General features: G+C 39.3%; 1 protein-coding gene across 2 annotated transcripts in view; it reads right to left on the bottom strand.

Annotated features, from left to right (window-relative positions):
* SLC44A5 (solute carrier family 44 member 5) overlaps window positions 1–21257 on the bottom strand; it is a 318753-nt gene extending 297496 nt beyond the window's left edge. For both annotated transcript variants that reach the window (XM_033115958.1, XM_033115957.1), the window contains exon 1: window positions 21210–21257. In XM_033115958.1, the coding sequence (XP_032971849.1) occupies window positions 21210–21243 (34 nt within the window). In that variant the 5' untranslated portion in view covers window positions 21244–21257. The remainder of the gene's footprint in view (window positions 1–21209) is intronic.
* Between the last annotated feature and the right edge of the window lie 559 nt (window positions 21258–21816).

Below are 21816 nucleotides of genomic sequence, written 5' to 3' on the forward strand. Positions count from 1 at the left end.
CTCTGGGAAGTGTGAAGGTGATTGTCACCCAATGTCCTAAGCTTTACGCTCTCAAATTTTCAGACAACGTCCAGGACATCCCATTTCATACTTTGTTACAGAAGTAAAGTGACTTTAGAATAAAAGTCCTTTCATGAAAATTTTTCTGTCTGAATGGCCACCAAACTACCCCAAAAGGAGAAATCCAAAATAAAGGGCTGAAGGCCCTCACCCCAAATGGCCCTGTCCCTTTAGAATGAAACTGTCCTTTTATTGAGCTGCTCCTGTGTTCCAGCCCAGGTAGAAAGGACATAAGGCAAAGGTAATTAAAAGGATCGTGACAGAAAGAGCAGCACAACACTATCCTAATTACATTTTTCCTGGTGTAAATAAATTCATCTGCTTTAGTTGCCACACTAGCAAACCAGTCCAGGTACCATATCACACAAGAATATAAAACCCATATCATAGTAAAATTGGTAAATGCATTCTAAATTAGCAGTGAATTAGGGCACTGCCAGTATATCCATTAGCTATTTAAGAAAGCTAGAGTCCTCATATTTGGAAGATGGATAATTCACTGATACTTCCTTTAAGTTTTAGGAAAATAAAATCCAACCTTAGATACTATGCTAGTTTTGTTATATTTTGTTTTTTCACAATGCTAAGTAAATTTAATGATCTGGGAGGTAATTACTCCTGCAAATGTCACATAACTAGCTTCCTTATTCTAATTTTATTTATAAATATGCAATTAGGTGTAAGTGGGGAAGAGTTGAAATCCAGAGTCAGAAAATCCACATTCACACTCTTGGCCCCAGGATTTACCAGCTTCATAATTTTAGGCAAATCACTTAATCTCATTCATCCTTGGTTTCCCAATTTGTAAAATAACAAGGATAATCGTATTGCATAGTTGTTATGCTTTGTAAAGGAACTCTAAATCACTTTGCAAATATTAGCTTCCTCTGTCTTTAAAAAAGCATTTTTTTTCCTGATAGATCACATCAATAGAATTTACCTCAATGACTAGGAGCCTAGTCCTTGAAGTCAGAGAGTCTCAGTAATCATTCAATGTCAATAAATACTTACTGGACAAATAATGAAACACTTGTTTAGCTTTAGCCTGTCAGAACTCCTAGTCAAATTACATATGCTCTTGAAACCTCAATTTCCACGTATGTAAAATATACAAATAAGAAGGCATTTCAGTGAATCTCAGTCACGGTACATTATTAGAAACCCTGCAGTGTCTGATTCCGTAGGTCTGAGGCAAGGCCTGGACAAACGCATTTAAGCTTCACAGGTATGTGGACGCTAATCCAGAGCAGAGAATCTCTACACTCCTTCTTTGGGTTGTTGTGGGGATTAAATGAGATAACGTATGAAGACACTGAGCACATGTTTGATTCATATAAGTATATAGCTTCTATCCTGCTTTTAAAAATATTTCATAATACCTATTTATAAAAGTTATTTCATAGAACACCTTTAAGAAAAATCAGTGAATTATTGAAGCAGTGGTTCTCAAACTGCAACATGATCTAATGGAGGTGGAGGAGCTTGTAAACACAGATTGCTGGGCCCTAGCCCCCAGAGTTTCTAAGTCCGCGGTCTGAGTTGGAGCCCAAGAATTTGTATTTCTAACAAATTCCCAGATGATGCTGATGCTGATGGTCCAAGGATGACACTTTGAGAACTACTGCCTTATAGAAACATTGGTCATATCTAAAAATTGAAGGACATATAAAATAAAAACAAGGAAAAGGTAGCAAATGCGGTATCAACATTACATAGTTTAAATGTAAGCGAGGTTGATTTCGTTTGAGGATTTGAAATAGAGTCTCATATGGTTACTATTTTCTCAATGAAGCTTTAACTGACACCTTTCCCCAGGGTGAATGGGAAGGTCACGCCTTTGCAGTCCCATTGTACCTTATACTGACTTGCAATGGATCATTGCACTCAACAGCTTTGTATGGAAATGAACTAGTAAAACATTACTTCCTCACTTTAGTAGAAGGCAAGCTCCTTGAAGGTAGAAGTCAAGTCATACTTATCCCTGTACCCCTATAGCCTAGCACAGTACCTGCAAACATTCAACAAAATGCTTAGTGAATGAAAGTGCTTAATAAAACTCAATTTGCAATAAATTTTATGATTTTTAAAAATTTAAGTGTCATGGTAACTCCATGGGAAGATCTAGAGGTATATAGACAACGACTTTCTTTTCATCTCTTTCATTAGAGCAGTGGTTCTCTAAAAGGGGGTGGGGGTACCTGAAGACAGGGTTCTACTAACATTTAGTAGGTATAGTTCAGGGATGCTGCTAAACGTTCTACAATCCCCAGGACAGCCTCCATCCACAACAAAGAATTATCCAGCACAAAATGTCAAAAGCACCAAGGTTGAAAAATTCAATATGAGAAGAATCCAACTGAGCTAATTACACTCTCCTCCCAACAGTCCTCATAAAAACAAAAAAGAAAGAAAGAAAGAAAGAAAGAAAGAAAGAAAGAAAGAAAGAAAGAAAGAAAGAAAGAAAGAAAGAAAGAAAGAAAGAAAGAAAGAAAGAAAAGAAAAAAAAAGGTTGGCCTTAAACCAAAGAAAAAATATCAATAGCAACAATTTACAAGTATTAAACAGATAGTATATTGTATACTATAGTACAGTACAATATAGTATATAGTATATAGTATATAGTATATAGTGTATAGTACAGATAGTATATTGCAACCTGAGGGCTCAAAGCCACACAGCTAGTTAGTGGTAGATTAGAAATAAAATACAGTCTCACTTGAAGCCAAACCCTTAAAAACTTAATTCTTAACTTTTGGATTAGATCAGTGATCTAATCCAAACCTCACCAGTAGTTGCCCCACCCCTGGATTGCTCACCAGAGCTCACTTTCTGTGCCTTGGTGAGATTGCCTGTGTCAAAATAGCTCTTTCCTTCACTTATTGCTTTGATCATTTAACTTATTTTTATGATTTTTCTTTCATTCAGTTATGTGGCCCAGCTCTTCTTTTTCAGACTAGGCCTTTTTTGAAACCAAGGGTCCTTACAACTTTGGTTAAATTTACTTTTAAATCCCAGCTCCAGAAATCATATCCCTCTCTATAGACCCCTCAGAGATATAGCCTTCCTCTATAGCCTTCCTCTGATTACCAGCAACCCCTGAAGCAGCAGAGGACAGTCGCCAGGAGCTGACTGAAGGTCACGTGTTCCAGGCCTCTGGCAGGCTGAAGATAACATCTTGAACTAAGTTATGTTTCAGCTCTTGAGCCTTAAGGTGGAATGACACTCTGGCTACTTTCCCATGAGACCGGACAGAAGGATGCTGGAAAAGACCTCAGAGATGTCCTCAAAATCTGAAGAAATAATTTATTATCCCCACCTCACCTCCGACCAATCAGTTCCCAGCATGAACCTGAACCCCTAACCCATGGTGACTTGTGATTTTGCCCTATATGATCTGTAACCTACCACCATTGGGGAGTTTGGGTTGTGAGCATTAGATTCCCCTTCTCGTGGATGGCACCATTCATCAATAAAATAGTCAATATTTCTCCAGTGCAATTCTCAGTGTTTAGTGTTTGGCTCTGTGAGTACAGGTGGATGAACTCTTTCTGTTCTATATAGTTTTAAATATTGTCTAATTTTGGTTAGAAATATTTTATAACATAGCCTCATTGAAAATAATGAAACAGCATCCTTAATAGTCAAGAACAGAAAAAAAAAAAAACAACAGCTGTGACCTTCCCCTTTTCCTTTTTAGACCAGCTCTGGACTGTCATTCTAAACACTCAGCTCCTGAAAGAACTTTCTGCAATCAATACCTCTTGGAGTTTTTACTGCCTATGGCACTCCTAGATTTTAAGGAAACCGTTTTCAATAAATTACTTTTTGTTACCAAAGTTCTCATCCACTCCCTTTTCTGCTACCTTGCTACAAAATACATATAGTCCATCAGGCATACGGCAGAATAATTGGATTTCAGGCAATCCAACATTGGAAACAGAAGGTAAACATAGTCAGTTGTAGGTACAAATAGGGCAGAGAAAAAAAGAAGTGTGAAAAAACAGAGGCTGACCTGAAGGCAAGCTGAGGCTGAAGGTAATTTACTCTGTAGAACACCTTTGCTGTAAGAAAAAGCTAGCTTTGTAAGGGAGAGAGGGAGGGAGGAAAGCAGCAGAGAGAAAGGGGAAAAGGAAAGGAGAAAGGGGAATGGAATGAGCATTTATTGAAAAGCTAGCTTTGACTGTGCTTCTAGTTTTCTGTAGTTCTCTCATTACCAGAGAAGAAGTGGGAAGTGGGAGGAAGAAAGGGAGAGAGGGAGGGAGGAAGGCAGCAGAGAGAAATGGGAAAAGGAAAGGAGAAAGGGGAATGGAATGAGCATTTATTGAATACCTACTACACACAAGATGCTATGTACTTTGCCATTTGTTATGTGCTTTAATCCTCACAAAAGTTCTAAAAATGTTAACAAAAATCATTTTGGGTCAGTGTGATGAGGCATGATAAGAAACTGAATTTGGTACGGCATTGTTCTTCCTAAAATAGGATATCTGATCCCTGTAACTGCTTCACAATGTTTTCCTTTTTTAAAGAAGAGAATATTTATTCATTTATTTCCTCCACAGATAATTGTGGAGCACTAAGTGTAAGTAAGTCACTGTGCTAGAAGCCATCAAAGGTATGCCCGTGAATAAGGCATGGAATTTATGGTTTAGTACAAAAGAAAGACAAGTATACATGCAATTAAAATACAGTTTAATAAATGCTGTAAGTGACACCCCACAGGTGTACGGGGACATGTAAGCATTGACAAGGAGGGATGGCAAAATTTCAAGATGAGACTAACTGCATGAGTAAGCAAAGTTAAAGCACCTTTCTTCTACTATTAACCTTAAGGTTAGAGGAATTGCACATGCATGCCAGCGCGCGCGCACACACACACACACACACACACACACACACACCCCACTACTCTAATTCCAGGCCATACATGGGAGACCTCTGTTGCTCCATCTGCCCCGTCATCCATAGACAACAGAGCCAATCCCAGAGCATGTTGTGAAAAGCAACATTGGACTAAAAGTCAGATTCGCATTGCAATCTAGTCCTGTCCAAGTTCTGGCTGTGTGACTTTGGAAAAGTAATTTTAACCTCTCTATGCTGAAGTTTATTCATCGGCAAAAGAAGTTAAGCTAACCCTTTGGTAAAGTCTCTCCCACTTTTAACACTCGGGAACTTTAACTGTGACTTCTAACTACATATCACAGCTTGCTAACCAGAAATTGGCTACAAACTATCTCAGAACTTTAGACTTTTATATTGATGATTATTTCAAGTTACATTTTTAAAAAATTATACTGAACTTCAGTCACATGAATTTCACAATCAGTATTAAGAGAGGTAAGAAAAACTGACATCATAAATGGAAATAGATTCACTTTTGAAAAATTAAAATGAAAAAAATGAACTTCTAAAAGGAAAAAATAAAAGTTTAAATATAGCATGAGCATGCCTTAAGCCAGATCCAATGTCACTAGTGTTTCCAAATGAAAATAAAAATGTTAAAAGATAGAATTTTCCTCATCTTGTATCATAATACCTGACTGCTTACAGAATAGAACAGTAATAAGACTAAAAGTTAGGAAAGCTGAATTTCAGTCTTAATAATATTTCATCATAGGCTAACCTTTTAAAAAAGTATCCATAAGTCAAATGTAAAATGACATTTAAAATTATAATGAAATCATCAAGTGATAGATAAATTGATAGTAAGCAACAAAGATTCTATGCTTCCTTATCTTTAGAAATGGGAAAAATAACATCTGCAGATTTTCTGGCCTCTTGAAGATTAGTGAGATAACAATCATAAAGGTTTTATACCCTGGAAGAAAGCTAATAATCTAGAAACAGGCAAAGGGAACACGGCACCTTTTCCTTTTAAATCACTTTAGTAAAAAAAAAAAAAAAAAAAAAAAAAAACTTATTAAACTCACAATATTAAATAATAACAACCTGAAGATCAAGTTGATTTTTCAAGATATATTATTTTATACCAGATTTCAGTGAAACATATAAGGTTGAACACAAATATATAAATTCATTTGACAGTCCTTAAAATTATACTTGTTATTATATATTGCAGTTTTCAATGAAACTATTTTCAATAAATTACTTTCTGTTAACCAAGACTAACCCAAAATATGAAAATGATTGAAACCAAGGAAGGAAGGAAGGGAGGTAGGGAGGGAAGAGAAAATATCTCTTCAGAATCTCAGAAATAACTACAGTAATGAGATTTAAAGATTCTGAATATGGAAAAGTCATTTATTAGGAACTAACTGAAAACTATCTCTAGGTGACAGTGATGTATCCTCTGAAAAAGATACTGCTTAAGGGCAGCCTTTCATACTTTATTCACCAAACCCAATCCCATTCTCTATATTTTTAAACCACAATTTTCTTGTCCAAGTATACGAGATTTCAGTGTTTCAAAAACATCTCTAAGGCCCTGATCCAGAAGATACTTATTCCCTGTGGATCACAGAACTAAATTTTTTGTTAGATAAAAAACTTTTCATGAGTTGAACAGTTCCCTATTTGAATCTTGAAGAAATAAAAAGAGTAAATCACTTCCTGATTATCTAGAAATAGATTCACATTCTGGATTGTTCAGTTTAGCCCTGGTTGGAACTCCTTGTACTGCAGGAAGAAATGATACCCGCTCTGAGCTGTATCTATGAGTTTTTGTTCAGTGGCTGGCACCAGGATACTGTATTCCACTTACTAACATGATTTCGAAAGAAGTCCGTCTTAAAATTCATTCAACAAATTATTATTGAACACTTACTAAGCGCCAGGCATCAAGGAAAAGATTCAGTAGTCTCTATTTTCAAGACATTTACAGCTTAGTTTCATATTCGTGTGAAAACCTACCATCAATCTAGTATTCTTTAATAGTACAAAGAAAAATGAATGATACTTAAAATACAAACACAGGCGTTCCAATTAAAGAAAGATAATTTAGCATCACTTTCTCCTGTACCTTTTTTCTTAGAACTCAAGCTATTACATAATCTGACCCATAGACTAATTTTCTAGCTAACTTTCTGAGAATTCCTAACATTAGTATAAGATAATACTGTTATGACTTAGAGCCAGTATCAAATCTTCTAATATCCAATCAGTACAATTCCCTAGGTGTATTAACAAATTCACTTTTCCTTTTATGGGCCAGACTTAACTTTTTGACTCAGAAGCTACTGGGTCTCTTTAACCTAAAGAAATAGCTCAACATAGTAAACACACACAAATGTACACACAGATGCACAGACACACACACACAAACGCTCAGTAGACCATTATATTTACAGAGAATGCTTAGAAAATTCAGTTAATTGTGCTAATCATAGTAAACCAATGCAGCTGATTATCAAACCATTAAAATTAAAATTATGAAGAATACTTAAAAATATAGAGAAAAATGTATGCTTGATTCATTCAATAATATATTCATTCAGTACCTGTGATATGCCCAAAATTACATTAGACATTTTGGATTAAAGGATAAATAAAACATAATCAGGCCCGACAAGGAGCTCATAGCCCAGTGGTGGGCATCGATGGAGGGACCTAAGGAAGTAAAGAGGAAATAGGAACATGGAAAACCCAGACACTGCCAGGGAACAGTCTGTTGCTGCAAATCCCATAAAACTCAGGTCCACTGCCAGGCACATGACAACCTACACAGTGCCAGTTTTGATCCAGGAAAATTATGCAGAAAGATGGGAAGCAACCTTAGAAAACAGTGGCAAGTTTCTAGCTGGGGAACTGAGCAATGTTCTCTCATGCTTCAAGCAGAGTGGCTGGCCTGACACTGCCGGGTAGTGTCACCAGAACAATGGTGTGTGTGTGTGTTGGGGGGGAGGGATAAACTCCAGTGACACTGTGACCCTGAGAGCATTAGGCCAATGATTGATTTCCTATCAGGTTTTGTTTCCTTGGGCTTCAGGGCAGTGGTAGGACTGAAGACTCCACAGGAGGACTGAGAGATGGATAAGTAAATGCACATTTTAAGTCAATATAGGAGCACTAATAGAGTATGTGCCAGACGTAATGGGAACAGCAAAGAGAACTCCTTTAACTGCCCACCAGGATGAGGGCAGTGTTGGGAGTGTCAGAAGGGAAGATGGCAAAAGTTCCAGAAACAGTATGGACATTTATGCTGAGGCTTGAAGAATAGAAAAGAATTGTCTGCATTACGAAAAACAAACAAAAAAACACCAGCACCACAAAGGCAGAGAATCACAAAGTGTGTGTGGTTCCCAGTATTAGAATGACGAGATTACTAAGGCTAGGATGGAGGTGGGAAATGGTGGGAGATGAACCAGAAAAGGTAATCATGGGTCAGAGCCTAGAAAGCCTTGCATACCTTGCAATGGAATTTTGATTTTTGTCATGGGTAGGTAATGGAGAGCCATTATTGGATTTTAGGGATATGAAATAACCAGATTTACCTTTTAAGAGTATCATATGCACAATAGTGTAAAAAATAAATTGGAGGTGATTTAAGCCTAAAGCAAGGAGACTGGTCAGACTATGGGTGGTTCTAATCCATACTATTAGGTTGGTGCAAAAGTAATTGCGGATTTTGCAATTATTTTTAACCTTTTAAACCACAATTACTTTTGTACCAACCTAATAGAAAGAATAAGCGTTGAAATATATGTGTGAGAGGAGGTAAAGAAAAGCAGACACTGTAAATCAACGGTAGTGACTGCTCAGGTTTGAGCCGAGGTCTCAAAAAGAGAATCAAGGAGAACTCTGGATTGTCAACTAGGTAGATAAAGAAGTCATTAAATAAAATCACCACTAAGGAAAATTATATATGAAAACAAAGAATAGATGGTAACTTGAAAATAAAATAAAAAGTTGGGTTAGGACGGCCAATGTTCTATTGTTTGTAAAAAAAAATTGTTTGGGGCTACATTTAGATTTAAATACAGACACTAAAAATTACTAGTTTTGAGTAGATTATATAAATCTCTATGAATTTAGCCTCAGACAATGTTAATTTGTTTACAATTCATCTTGTTTCAGAAAAGATTTTATAGGTAATGAGGGGAAAGAAGAATAAGGATATAAGAAATAAAAATTAACGCCCAAGTGCATGATTTATGATCCCAGTCTTGTGCAAGAAGTTGACTCAGAGTTAGTTCTAAGCTTCCTAGCTGTCTTCCCACCGTGGGAAACACAGTGAGTTTCAGGACTCACTTTACCCGTTGTTAGCTAGCTAGTGACAGTTCAGAGAAAGTTCTCTATCAGGTACTCAAAGCAGACACATCATAAAAGAGTGATCAGCACAAGAAATAACATCCTTGAACTCTGTACGATATCAAGTTTCTCAATACCAGACACTTGCAACAGCTGAGCACAAATCAGCAAAAGCACTCTACAGGAGCCAAAATAACACAAGCTGGGCGAAGAGCTATCTCAGAGTCTGGCTGATTCTGAGAAAAAGTTTTAGCATACCTAAAGGAATGAAAAGACGACACATTTATTCAGGAAATCCCTCAAAAAGAGCCCTCCCATAAAGTTACTCACAGACACAATCTAACCACCTTCCCACCCCCAGTGGATTTCTAGATGATGACAGAGCCACTGGTCTGACAATGGCAGTTCTCAAGATTCTTCAGCCTCTTATACACAAAAACCCAGTTTCCAGAAATAAGATGCAGGATAAAACCTCATTAGGGAAGGAAGGGAAGTCTAGGCTCATGAAAATTCTAATATTAAAGAGATATTCCATCCTTCTAATATAATATAAGCAATTAGCTAAAAATATTGTCTAGTAGAATTCCTCTAAGACTTGCTCGTAAATTATTGCTAAGTCATATACTTTCCTACCATTTATTGCTGCCCAAAACTTGAAAATGGTTTGTTTCCCAAATAAGTTAAATACGTTATATGCCTCTCTTGACCCATACAAACTCACATATATTCTATTGATTTGTTTACTGTTTCATCACACTTAAGGCATTAATTCAGAATCAGCTAGTGAGAGCTTACAGAGATTAAAACATAAGAATTAGGCATGTGAAGCATATGGCCTTCTTTTGACTTTGTGTTAATTCTATAGATCACTAAATAAAGTTTATGTGTGAGAAGCGTGATAATTATTCAACGCAGAGTTTCCATAAAGTTTTACAAAGTACACATTTTAATGTAAGACTTTCTTCGTGGTTGACAAGGATGGGGGAAGAGGTGGGTTCCAAACTCACTCTATAACTTCAAGTCTATCTTACCTCATACGGCTAACAGATTCCTGAACACATTTATTTATGACTAAAGTTTGTGTTTTGTTTTTTTAACAACATAATGGTCCTCCTTTAGTCACAGATATTCTTTCAGTACTGCAAAGGTGTTAAATAAATCAGCAGAATGAGTGCCATCGCCATGGGAAGAGTGTGATGACATTCTTGTGCAGCCAAACAAAAGAAGAATAAGAGAATGGGCACGGTGAATAAGAAGAAAAAAGAGCTCAATTAAAAATAAAAGATATTGTGAATACTAGAATTTGTGAAGTATGCATGTCCATGTAGTAGCTTTCATAGCTTTTTTCATTTTATGGCTTGTGATATTTTTAAACTAATAGCTTACAAAATGTATATAATTACAGGCCAACTTTAAAATGACTTTTGAATTTTTTGTAAAGGGAAACCTGGAGTGATAATAAGCTTTTAATAAAATTTTAATGTCAATTTCAAAACCTTATTTTTGTCTTTGAATGTGAACACTGAAAACCAATCCAATGAACTACAAAATTTACAAAAAGAACCTGTCCTTCGAGTTTTGAAAACGTGCACATTTTAAAGAGCTTCTTATAAAACTTGATTTTAATTTTTTTTATCTTACAGAAACATTTTCATTCAACAAGCATTTAGGACCAGTCCTGACTTTGCTCAGTTTTCCTTATCAGGTGAAGGAAAGGGTAATTAAGAGTGCAGCTCTCTTCTAAAGTCCTTCTGATGTCCAAAAGAAGCCACATAAAAGATGGCTGGAAGACCGCACGTCTTTTCACAATTCAAGAGCTACAAAGTCAGAGCTTAACAAATCATCCTGTTCTTTTTTTTTGGGGGGGGGGCACCGTAAACTAACTTTATTTATTACAAAATGCAATTTTATTAGTATGAATTGACAGTAATTAATTTGCTAGTGTTGATGTTAATAACTGCATGTAATTTATGAAATATTCATGCTAGAGTAGAATAAAATAATGCATCGGTCTTTTGGCTTATTTGTTAAAAAGTCTGAATATTTTAACAAAGCCTTTCTAATTCGATGTATTCATATTAGAGTGGTTTGAACAAATCATCCTGTTCTTGATCCTTCTTTCACAATTACCAAACAGATGCAGACTAGAAATCAACCAAGTGAAATTGTGGTTCCTCAATTGAACTAGGTTTTGGTTTTTTTATTTTTTAATCTTGGCTTTAATGTTTTTCTAATGTCTTGGACCCTCGTGGAAAACTACCCAAGTTTATAAAAACAGTAATATATAATGGAATCCAAAAAACGGAAGGAGGAGGGAGAGGGACAAAGAGAAAGCAAGGCAAAAGAAAAAGAAATGTCTTTATTTTTAACCTGAATTATCGGTTTAAAAACTGTGCTTTGTCTAAACATACATAGAACAATAAGATAGGTAAAGCAGACTCTTTTGGATTCCTGTCTCAGAAGTAGCTTCCTAGTGTCTCTCTGGAAGGATGGAAAAATGATGGGGCTAGCCCAGAATTTCTCAACCTTGGCACTACTGACAATTGGAACCAGATATTCTTTGGAATGGGGGGCTGTCCTGGGCATTACAGAAACTTTAGCAGCATCCCTGGTCTATACCCACTAGAGGCCCATAGGGCTATCTCAATCATAACAATAAAACTGTCTCCAGACTCCGCAAAATTGCCTCTGGTGAACCACCAGGCTAGCCCCTACCCTACAAAATACTTTTCAAGTTTTTCTTTAATTCTTTCTGAGCTGTTGTTATGCGGGACGTCTTCTGGGGTCTCTAGTCCCGCTCCCCACATAAGAACACAGGATATGGCCAGGCCAAAAAGGAACACCCACGGAGCCATAGCTAGGGGAGCCACACCACTATATTCTTGCTGGCGACTGGGTTGGAGGCACAGGAAGCAGAAGCCACACTATCCGCAACCTGCCATCTGCTTCTCTGCCAACCAACCCCACTTGCTAGCTGCAATCCGCTCTTGCTAGCTCAGCCCCCATCTTCTTGCTAGCCCCCATTTGCTGCTAGCGTAGCCATGGCAGTTATATTAGTGGCCAATGGCTTACTGGTTACAGCTGATGGCCAACTAGCCACAGCTGATGGCCATCCAATCACAGTTGATGGCCATTTACTACCTGAGCCAGCACCTTTCTGCGTGAGACCGAGAGCCTGGAAACTGCACTCCTGGCTCTGTCCCCACAGCTGTCCAATTGAGACAATGGACTACAGCCAGCAACATAATGGCTGGCAAACTTTTCTCTCCTAGCAACATTCTCCTATTGTGGCATATTTTATTAAGTATTTTGTCAGGAAATCCATTTATACACTTTTTTAATACCATGTTTAATAATTCTTAAAGATAATTTATTTAATGAAATAAAGATAAAAAGGAACATCCTCATAACTCAATGACATAAGGCCACTGTGCAGTAATTTTTCCTTACCTCCCAGAAACTGTCATAAAAAGCAAACAAAATTGAAAATACTGAAAGAGAGGGTAAAGACCACCTCGAAAAGCAAACAGTAATAAACAACAAAAAACAAAACTTGCCATTTCTCCCATCTTAAAAAAACAATATTTTTTTTTCTTGACTACCCCTCCCACCCCCGGCCACAAGCTTCATTTCTTCGCTCCCTTTGCAATTCACTATGTTATCTCTAATTTTTCTCCTCCCGTTCTCTCTTATCCTATTCCCGTCAGACCATCACTGCCACAACTACCCTGAAATTATCCTTGTCAAGTCTCCAGGGATCCTCACATTAATAAATCCAGTGGTCCTTTCTCAGCCCTCATTTTACTTCACCTATTAGCAGCATTTGACATAGTTGATTCTTATTCTCCTCCCTGATGCACTTTCTCCCTTGGCTCCAGGACCCCACCATCTCTTGATCTCTTTCCTTACTATCTTCTTTCTCAGTCTTCTTTACTGGTTTCTGCCTCTTTCCCCTTCCTCTTAATAATGCAGTAACCCTGGGCTCAGATCATTTATCTCAGTACGCAGTCACTTCCCAGTGAGTCATCCAGACTATGGTCTTAGATACCAACTATTTGCCAATGACATCCAAATCCATACCATCAGCCCAGGGCTCTCTCCCAGACCCCAGACTCATATACCCAACTTCCTACTTGCCATCTACACTCGAATATCAAATAGATATTTTAAACCCAAATGTGTCTAAAAGTGAACTTCTGATCCTTCTCCCTATACTTGCCCTAACCACAATCTTTCAATACCAGTTGATGGCAACTCCATCTTACTAGTTGTTCAAGACGACAGTGGCGTCATCCATGACTCCTATTCTTCTCTCACACTCTGCATTCTGTTAGTTCAAGAAACTGTATTATTAGCTCCACCTTCAAAATATATTCAGTATTCTTCTATTTCTCATATCTTCCACCGCTACTTCCCTAAGAGATGCCACCATCATCTGTCAACTGAAATATTGCAAAATATTCCTTCACTTCTCTTCTTGCCCCTATAGGATACTCTTCTTGCCCCTATAGGATACTCTTGACATAGTAGCCACAATTCTTACCAAATGTCAGTTCATATTACTCTTCTGTTCAAAACAGGCAGTGGTGCCCATTTCACTCAGGATTAAAGCCAACAGCCTTAAAGTTGTCTAAAGGGCACCTGATCTGGTACTCCCTCATCTTTTTGAGCCCCTTTCCTATCCTTATTCCCCTTACTAATCCTACTCAGCCTCATTTATGTCCATCAAACATGGCAGGGATACTCTCACCTTCGGGTCTCTGCACTAGCTTTTCTGAAAGGTTCTTCCTCTTCTGTGGACAAATACATCACCTCTTTCAAAATTATCTTTTCAATTAGGTCTACACTAATCACTAATCAACCTATTGATACTTAACGGCTAGCACTCCTCCACATCCCATTTCCAGCACTTCAAATTCCCCTTGCTATGCTCTTTTTTTCTTTTCCTCACAGCACTCTTCAATTAATTTATTGTGTTTATTATTCATTGTCTTCCCTACCTAGAATGTAAACTTCAAAAAGGTGCCATTTTGCTCTCTGATGTATCCCAAGTATCCTTAAATTAGTGCGTTAACACAGTACATGTTCAATTAATAGTGGTCACATGAATGAAAAAATAAACACGTAAAATAAAGTGGACTAATACTCCACCATAAAGCAGAAGGGATGGCAGCCTTCTCCTTTTTAAATTTATTTTCTTCCTCACTCTCCTGATTATATACATCAGAGGACTAGTTGGGCTGGGAAGGAGAATTCTTTGGTAGGGAAGAGTAGATAAATATAGTACAAGAGGTTTCTACTGGAAGATTATAGGTGTTAAGGGATTTTTGTCTTTTCAGTTTGGAAGACTGTGAAGTCTTGGGTCGTTGGGGGATTTTAAGACTTTTGTGTTTTCTTTATCACTCTGATTTTTATTTTTATTTTGTTGAGATGGAAGTTACCTTCTAAACTAAATGGACCAAAGGAGCTAGTAATGAGAACTAAAATAAGTGGAGGAGGAAACAAGATGCTAAAAGGAACTCAAGGAAAACAGCAAAACAGAGCTTCAGGTTGTCAGCCGAATTCAATAAAGCAGGGAAGAGGGTTGCAATTCAAGGCCAATGCTGAGAATGGTAATGAAGATAAGAATTATTAAGTGAATTACACTGATCTTTTACTCTCAGGAGTCTGAAAGTGGCCAGTGGGATACAGAGGAAACTAGAGTAATTGTATAAATAAATTAATTTAATTCCATTATAGTGAAAGGTTTGTTTGTGTTTTTAACTTTTCTTGCACTCACACGACATCTCTCCTAATATTTATACATTAATGAGAGGGTCCCTACATCTCAAAATAGAGGTGCAAAAATAATGAACACAGATGTATTCATTATCTAATGCTGTGTATCAAATTACCCCCAAATTTAGCACCTTAACACAACAGTAAGCATTTATTATCTCTCAAAGTTCCTGTGATAAAGGAATCCAGAAGCAGTTTGGTTGGGCAGTTCTGGGTCGGGGTTTCTCATGAGATTCAGTCCGATGTTAGCTGAGGCTACACACATCTCAGGGCTTAACTGGGCTGGAGGATGTGTTTCCAAGGTAGATCATGCCCATGGTTAGCAAGTTGGTGCTGGCTGTTAGTAGGAGGCCTCAGTTCCTTCCCACAGGAGTCTCTCCACAGGGATGCTTGAGTGTTCTCACAACATGGCAGCTCATGTTCCCCAAAGTAAGCAAGAGCAAAGGATATACAAGAACAAAGCAGAAGCCACAATTCCTTCCTGTACAATGTAATCTTCTACTGTACTCTACTCGTCATACAGGTCAGCCCTAGATTCAGTGTGGGAGGGGTGTGAATACCCCTATGTAAGGGTGTGAATACCAGTAGGTGAAGAATATCGAGGCCATCTTGAAGGCTGGCTATCACAGCAGTCAAATGGCTTAACCACATGAACAGCAAAATAATCTCAACCCACCTCAGAGTTGACCCAGATGCATCTTTTCCTGCTTACACCACATCAAAAAGTGAGAACATTTGTTCACTTGCCTTCCCATCTCTAGAGAGCTCTGAAACCTCTATACAATATCACCTTAGCATCTGTGAGCAGTTAGCCTACTTTTTGTTAGCAACATATTTCTAATTTTAAAAGTGGATCACAAACAGTAAAGTTGTGACACTTCTGAGCAAAGCGTAAGAAGATATATCATCCTCTTGATTCAGCTGGGGAAAAAAAGTCTAACCTTTTTATATTAGACTTGATAAAAAACCTGGAGGAAAGTGAACAGATATTAAAATACTGGATATACACAAAGGAGAAAGAGTCACAGGGCTTGCTTATGCCTCTATCTACAGTACCTAATTTATTCTTAGACCTCAAGAAAACACCTAATGTCTTTGTATCTCAATTTCCTAATAAGTAAAATAGAGATTATTGCCACACTCACATGAATAAACAGTAAAGTTTGAATATAAATTGGGAACCGATATACATGTATATATGTGTGTCTATATATATGTGTGTGTGTGTGTGTGTGTGTATATACATATAGATGTGTATATATATATATATATGTATGTATGTATATATATATATATATCTTGACTTATATAGAATGTGTATTTACAAATAATAAACTTGACCAAATTCCTTTTATAGACTATTCATATTTAGCAAATCACTCACCTCTTATCGTATCATTCCTCCAATAATTCTACACACTGAGCCTTCCCTCCTACTCTAACAAACTGTGACTCTCAATGCTGTGGGAAAAAAAAGCTGATGTCATAAACACATTGTGTTACAGTATCACTAAGGGCCAGATGCATTCTTAGTTACATAATCCCTGAGATACCACCAGCCTTGCGAGCCTCAAGAGAGAGACTTGAGGTACTAAGAAACAGGGGGAGGGGACTGAGCAAAGCCCTGGAGGCACAAAAATTTTTTCATTATGTTTTTCATTATTAATCCTTGGCAAAGAAACAGTTTGGAGGTGGGAGAAAGCAGTGGAGAGGTTTAAAATAGTTATTATTTATATCTTCTCTAAATATCATGCCACCTTCTAGTCACAAATGTTCGGAAAGCAGAAAATCATCCAAGAGACCCCATTTCCCCCGACTCCCCACCAACATCTCACAGTAAGATCAGAGAGCCAAGAGCATAATTTCCCTGTTAACTAGCTGTCAAGGAGCTACCTCCAACAAATGGCAGTTTTCTTCATTAAATTGTTTCATGTGTTTTTCATCTGTGAGGTTTGTAATCCATAAGACCAACCTAATCATGATTAAGTAAAATCAAAGAGATCTTCTAAAAGCCTGTATGCTTTTATTGTTATGCTTCACAAGTAAAAGATCAGTGGAAAGCATAAAGGTACCCTGATTTGAACTTCCTTTGTGCTTGAATTAGACCGTTTCTCTTGGAACGCTCTCACATCAGGCTTCTGCTTCTCTTGGCAAAATCATGAATTGGCTGATGTTGTCTTAAAGGCTTTCCCATGTCTCCTTTCCCGACATCACTCTTCTTTCATGGACCCCTTTTCATTACCTAGGAACCCCTCATGCTGCTTTCTGCATTCTACCTACTGCAGTCATGTTTGAGACTCTTTATAATCCTCCCTTCTAACATTACAATATGTTTTTCCTAAGACTTGCTTGCTAGGTGGGTGACTAACTGGATAATCTTGACTAAAATGTTGAATTCTTTTTAGAATTGTTTTTCAAGCAGATTCCTAGAAATGCTATCAACACCTCAGCCCAAAATATTGTTGGTATTTTGGTAAACATAAGAGGGGATACTTGCGTATAACTGGACCTTTTAGAAAAGGGAAGTCCATCGGGTCGCTTTACCTGGCCTAGGGAGCTGATATAGGAAAGCTGTCTCCCCGAAGTCATACTCAAAGATAGGAATGTAACCGCGAATACCTAACAAGTATCCGATTGACTTCCCACTGCACTTGAAACAATATCTACACTCTTGTCGAATGTCAAAAAGATCTGACCTCTGCCAGCCTCTCTCTACCTCACACACTACACTTCAGCCAAACTGTTCTTCCTTCTGTGCTTGAATATGCCAAGCTGCAACCTTATTCCTGCCTTAATGTCTGTGGTTAAGTGTTCCAGTTTGGGGTATGCAAATTACTCTTCATCATTTGGTTCCCAGATCAAATGTCATCTCTTCATACAATCTAAAGTAACCCCACAATCACTTTCTAGCACAGCATCTTATTTTATTCCTGGCATTAGTCACTGTGAAATTTTCTTATTTATGTTTTTGTTAACCTTCTCCTCCCAGGCCCCCTCCTAACATACTCTTCATTCACTGCATCTAGTGTTTTGCACAGAACCTGGTATATATTCAGTGCCCAATAAAAATTTGCTAAATAGATGCATAAATAGATGATCCAAGTATAACTTAACCTTTAAATTTAAGTAATTGAGTAAGAAATCCTTGTACTAACATTGGAAAAGCTGGGGTGGGGGGTGTTGCAATCACTGTACCTGACATGTTTATAAGACTTTTATTGATCAGAGACTACAGCATTTTTTCATGAAAACATTATAAATTTTGAATTGATAAATATTTTATTTGTCCTTTTGAAAAGCTGTCCTTTGATGAGGTTATCAAAAATAAATGTTAGTATCCTTTGAAAAATACTGCCAACTCATATTATTCTTTTCTGTCAATGTTAAGAAACTGCATTTTCCTTTGGCCAATTTTCAGTTGTTCTAGATATGCAGTCTCTATTGCTAGGACTTCAGAAGCCAATGAAAAAAATTGCCTGTCACATGACCCAACGAATGATATCTCCCCACATGCAGTGTAGCTAAGCAGAGAAGAAGCTTCCGAAAGAGGACAACCGACACAGCATGGAATGTATTGCTAAACCTATAGTTAATTATCCAGCAAAGTTCACCCTAGCACTCTGCAAAAAGAGAAAAAAAAAACAAAGCCTAGCAATTTTTGCCACTTGGTTTTCTACTAGGCAGTTTAGTTGCTTGTTGCTAAAAAGCAGATGTCTGAGAGCAGTTCAGTAAGCCTGCAGTCAGATGCTTTTGTAAATCTCTCTCCTCTCAAAAGACAAAATTGAGGCAAGTCAATGGATTACAACTTCCTGGGTTTGCTTTTGTTATCTATAAAATATCACAACTAATCCTGCTTTGCTAAAGTGAAACCCCAAGGATTGAAAAAAAAAAGCATCATTTCTTCTAAGAAAGATTAAATAAACTGGCGACCAAAAAAAAGAAATGTAACATTAGTAGAGAGAAAGAACAAAACACAAATATATAAAAGCTAAACAACTTTCTCTTTAAGAAAAACATGTAGCATGAGAAAACACTCTTTTTAAAGAACCACAATAAAAATTTCTTGAGACCCCATGTCCTAGGAAAGCTTGATCATAACTCTTCCAAAGGAACTATTAACACTTAAATGACAAAACTTTACTAACCACCACTCTTCAATTATTTCACTATCCAACTTAATACAGTTCTATCTTGGCATTCAAAACAAAAATTTCTTGGTGTTTTGGGGTTTAGTAAAGAGGGGGTGTCATTTCATCAAATCTTATTAATTTTATCTCCTTTATATCTTTTTGTTCTTCTGCCAAGATTAATTTCAAGGGTAAGGTTGTCTCTCACTGGCATGTACTGTAAAATTTTTCCCACTCTTCATGGACCATTTACAGTCTGCAAGGTTTGGGGTGGGTATGAAGTGTATTCCTGCCAACGGTTAGCCACATCAGCAGTGCTGAAAACCAATCCTTCTGTTTGTTTTATATTGCCATATGGTTCCATAAAAAAAAAAAAGTGAAACAAAAGTGCAGCTACTGCAGCATGTCAATCTGGGTTTAGACTAATTTTTTGATATTATGGTAAGGAAACTGTTTGTAGATGAAAATATTCTCATTCTTTAGTCGTCTACCACTATAAACGTGTACTAATTCACTGAGAGAGAGAAAAAATCAGGCTTAAGGCCTCTTCTATTTTACAGGAGCTGTCACATTTTTAAGAAAATGCACTGCAAGAACATTATTATATATATATCACAGTTTCAAGCAGAAGATCCGGGTGTTTTGTAGTAACGTCTTCCAAAAGATTAAGGATCATGGTTTTAAACCCTTTCCAGTAAGTGATTGGAGCACTTCAGGGCAATTATAAAGCAAGCTGAAGCACCAAGATAAAGTTGTGCCCCCCTAGTGACCTCTAGAGTGGAGCTAAGCTCCCACAAGCAAGACTTAGGGGAAAAGCAAGAAGCACACCAAAGCCAAGCGCGCTGCTATAAACGAAGCTGTTATATTCAATAACACCCCCTCCCATCTCAGAGTCCAGATCCCAGTTTATATAACCCCATGGCGCAGTAAGTCTCCGCCTCCTGGGCCATTAGGCCCATTGGGTCGAAATCCAACTTCAAACGCCTCCGCTTATACCTCCCCACGATGATCAGGTCCAGTATCCCCAGCGCACAGCCTTCCTCACCGCGCATGGTATGGAGCTAGCTTCCCTCTCCGCAATGCTGCAGACACCTCGCGGCCACTGCTTGTTCCCCAGCGACAGCACGGGAGCGCGAGGAAGCGGGTGAGTCGCGACCTCTGCGAGTCCGCGCTGAGGGCGCCAGAGACGGATGCACCCGCTCTCTGAGCTTCCAGCTCTGCGAGTCCTGGGGACGCCCCCGCGCCGGACTTCTCCCAGGAGGCTCTCTGCGGAGTCCAGCCTGGATCACGCTGCGATGCCTCAAGTCACCCCAGCAACGAGCTCTTCCGAGTCCTCCCGATCATCCCTTCTCTCCCCATCCCCCGAACTTTTCAACTTTGGAAGCCTTGGTTCCAAAGGAGCAACAGGGGGATTGCTCAGCCATAGTCACTGCCCACCTCAGCAGTCTGATAAAGGGAAATAGCCTGCAGGGTCCCGGTTGGTAGCAAGTCCCCTTGACCGTGGGGGGATAAGGAGAGCCAGACAGCTATCTCCTCTTGAGGATGGAGGTGGGGGAAATGGATGCAGAACTAGTTACCCAAGGGATGAATGGGAAAAGGGAGGAGGGAGGTTGGGAGAAGGGAATAGAAAAGACCATGCAAAACACTCTCTCTCTCTCTAACACACACACACACACACACAGACGGCCTCATTCCCAACAGGGTAAGACTCTAGGAGTGAAGAGTCGCTTCTCTTCCCACTACCCTGAGGGGGGAAGGAGCAACAGATATCCAAGCTCGTGGAGCAGCAAGGGTGAGAGAAAGAGTCTCCAGGTTTCCCCAGGTTACAAAAAAAAGGGGACAAACTCCAGTTAGAGTCTTTCCGGAGGCAAAGGGGGTGAAGCAATACTGAGGTCCCCCCACCTCCCAAAGAAGGTAAACTCTTCCCTGGCAGGCAGCCTTGCACTGGGTCGAGTCTGGATGTAAACAGGCCAGCCCGAGGGGCGGACCGCAGGTGGGAGGTGGGATGGAGCGAGGTGGGAATGGAGCGGAACTCACCCTTGATGTTGGGGGGCTTTCTCTTCTTGGCCATCTTCTGCCCCTGCCCTCCCCCAGACCCCCCACGCGCTTCCTTCAGCTGCCGCCCAGCTCCGGGAGCGGGCTCCTTGCCTTCCAGGCGAGCTTTCGCCGCGGCTCTCAGCGCTCAGCGAGCTCTTTGTTGCTGTGATGGCATCTGCGAGGCGGCGGTGGCGGCCGCCTGGCTGCACGCTCCGCTCGGCTCCACTCGGCTCGGCTGAGGCGGGCGCCGCCGCCCCTCTGCTCTCGGCCGCGCGGCGCAGCGAGCTTCGCGCTCGCGCTGCTGTGACCGCTGTGGCTGCGGCGGACCGAGGCTGTTGATGCTGCTGTGCTGCTCCCGCTGCTGGAGGGGGCAGCTCTGGGTCCCCGGAGCGCCCGCCCAGCGCTGACCTTTCCCTTTCCTACACCCTCCCTCCCCCACTCCTCCACCCCCGGTGTCCCGTCGGAGACGCCAGCTCCAATCCAACCAGTGACGACGCCGTCATCCAGCAGTCGCTGCTGGGGAAGGCGGCGGTGGGCTGCAGGGGGAAGCGGGGAGCCCACGGTCATCTGTGGCCGGGGAGGAGAAAGCCAGGCAGCCGGACTTCGG

The sequence above is a fragment of the Rhinolophus ferrumequinum genome, chromosome 9, assembly GCF_004115265.2.
Source record: "Rhinolophus ferrumequinum isolate MPI-CBG mRhiFer1 chromosome 9, mRhiFer1_v1.p, whole genome shotgun sequence".
In the NCBI taxonomy this organism is placed as follows: Eukaryota; Metazoa; Chordata; class Mammalia; order Chiroptera; family Rhinolophidae; genus Rhinolophus; species Rhinolophus ferrumequinum.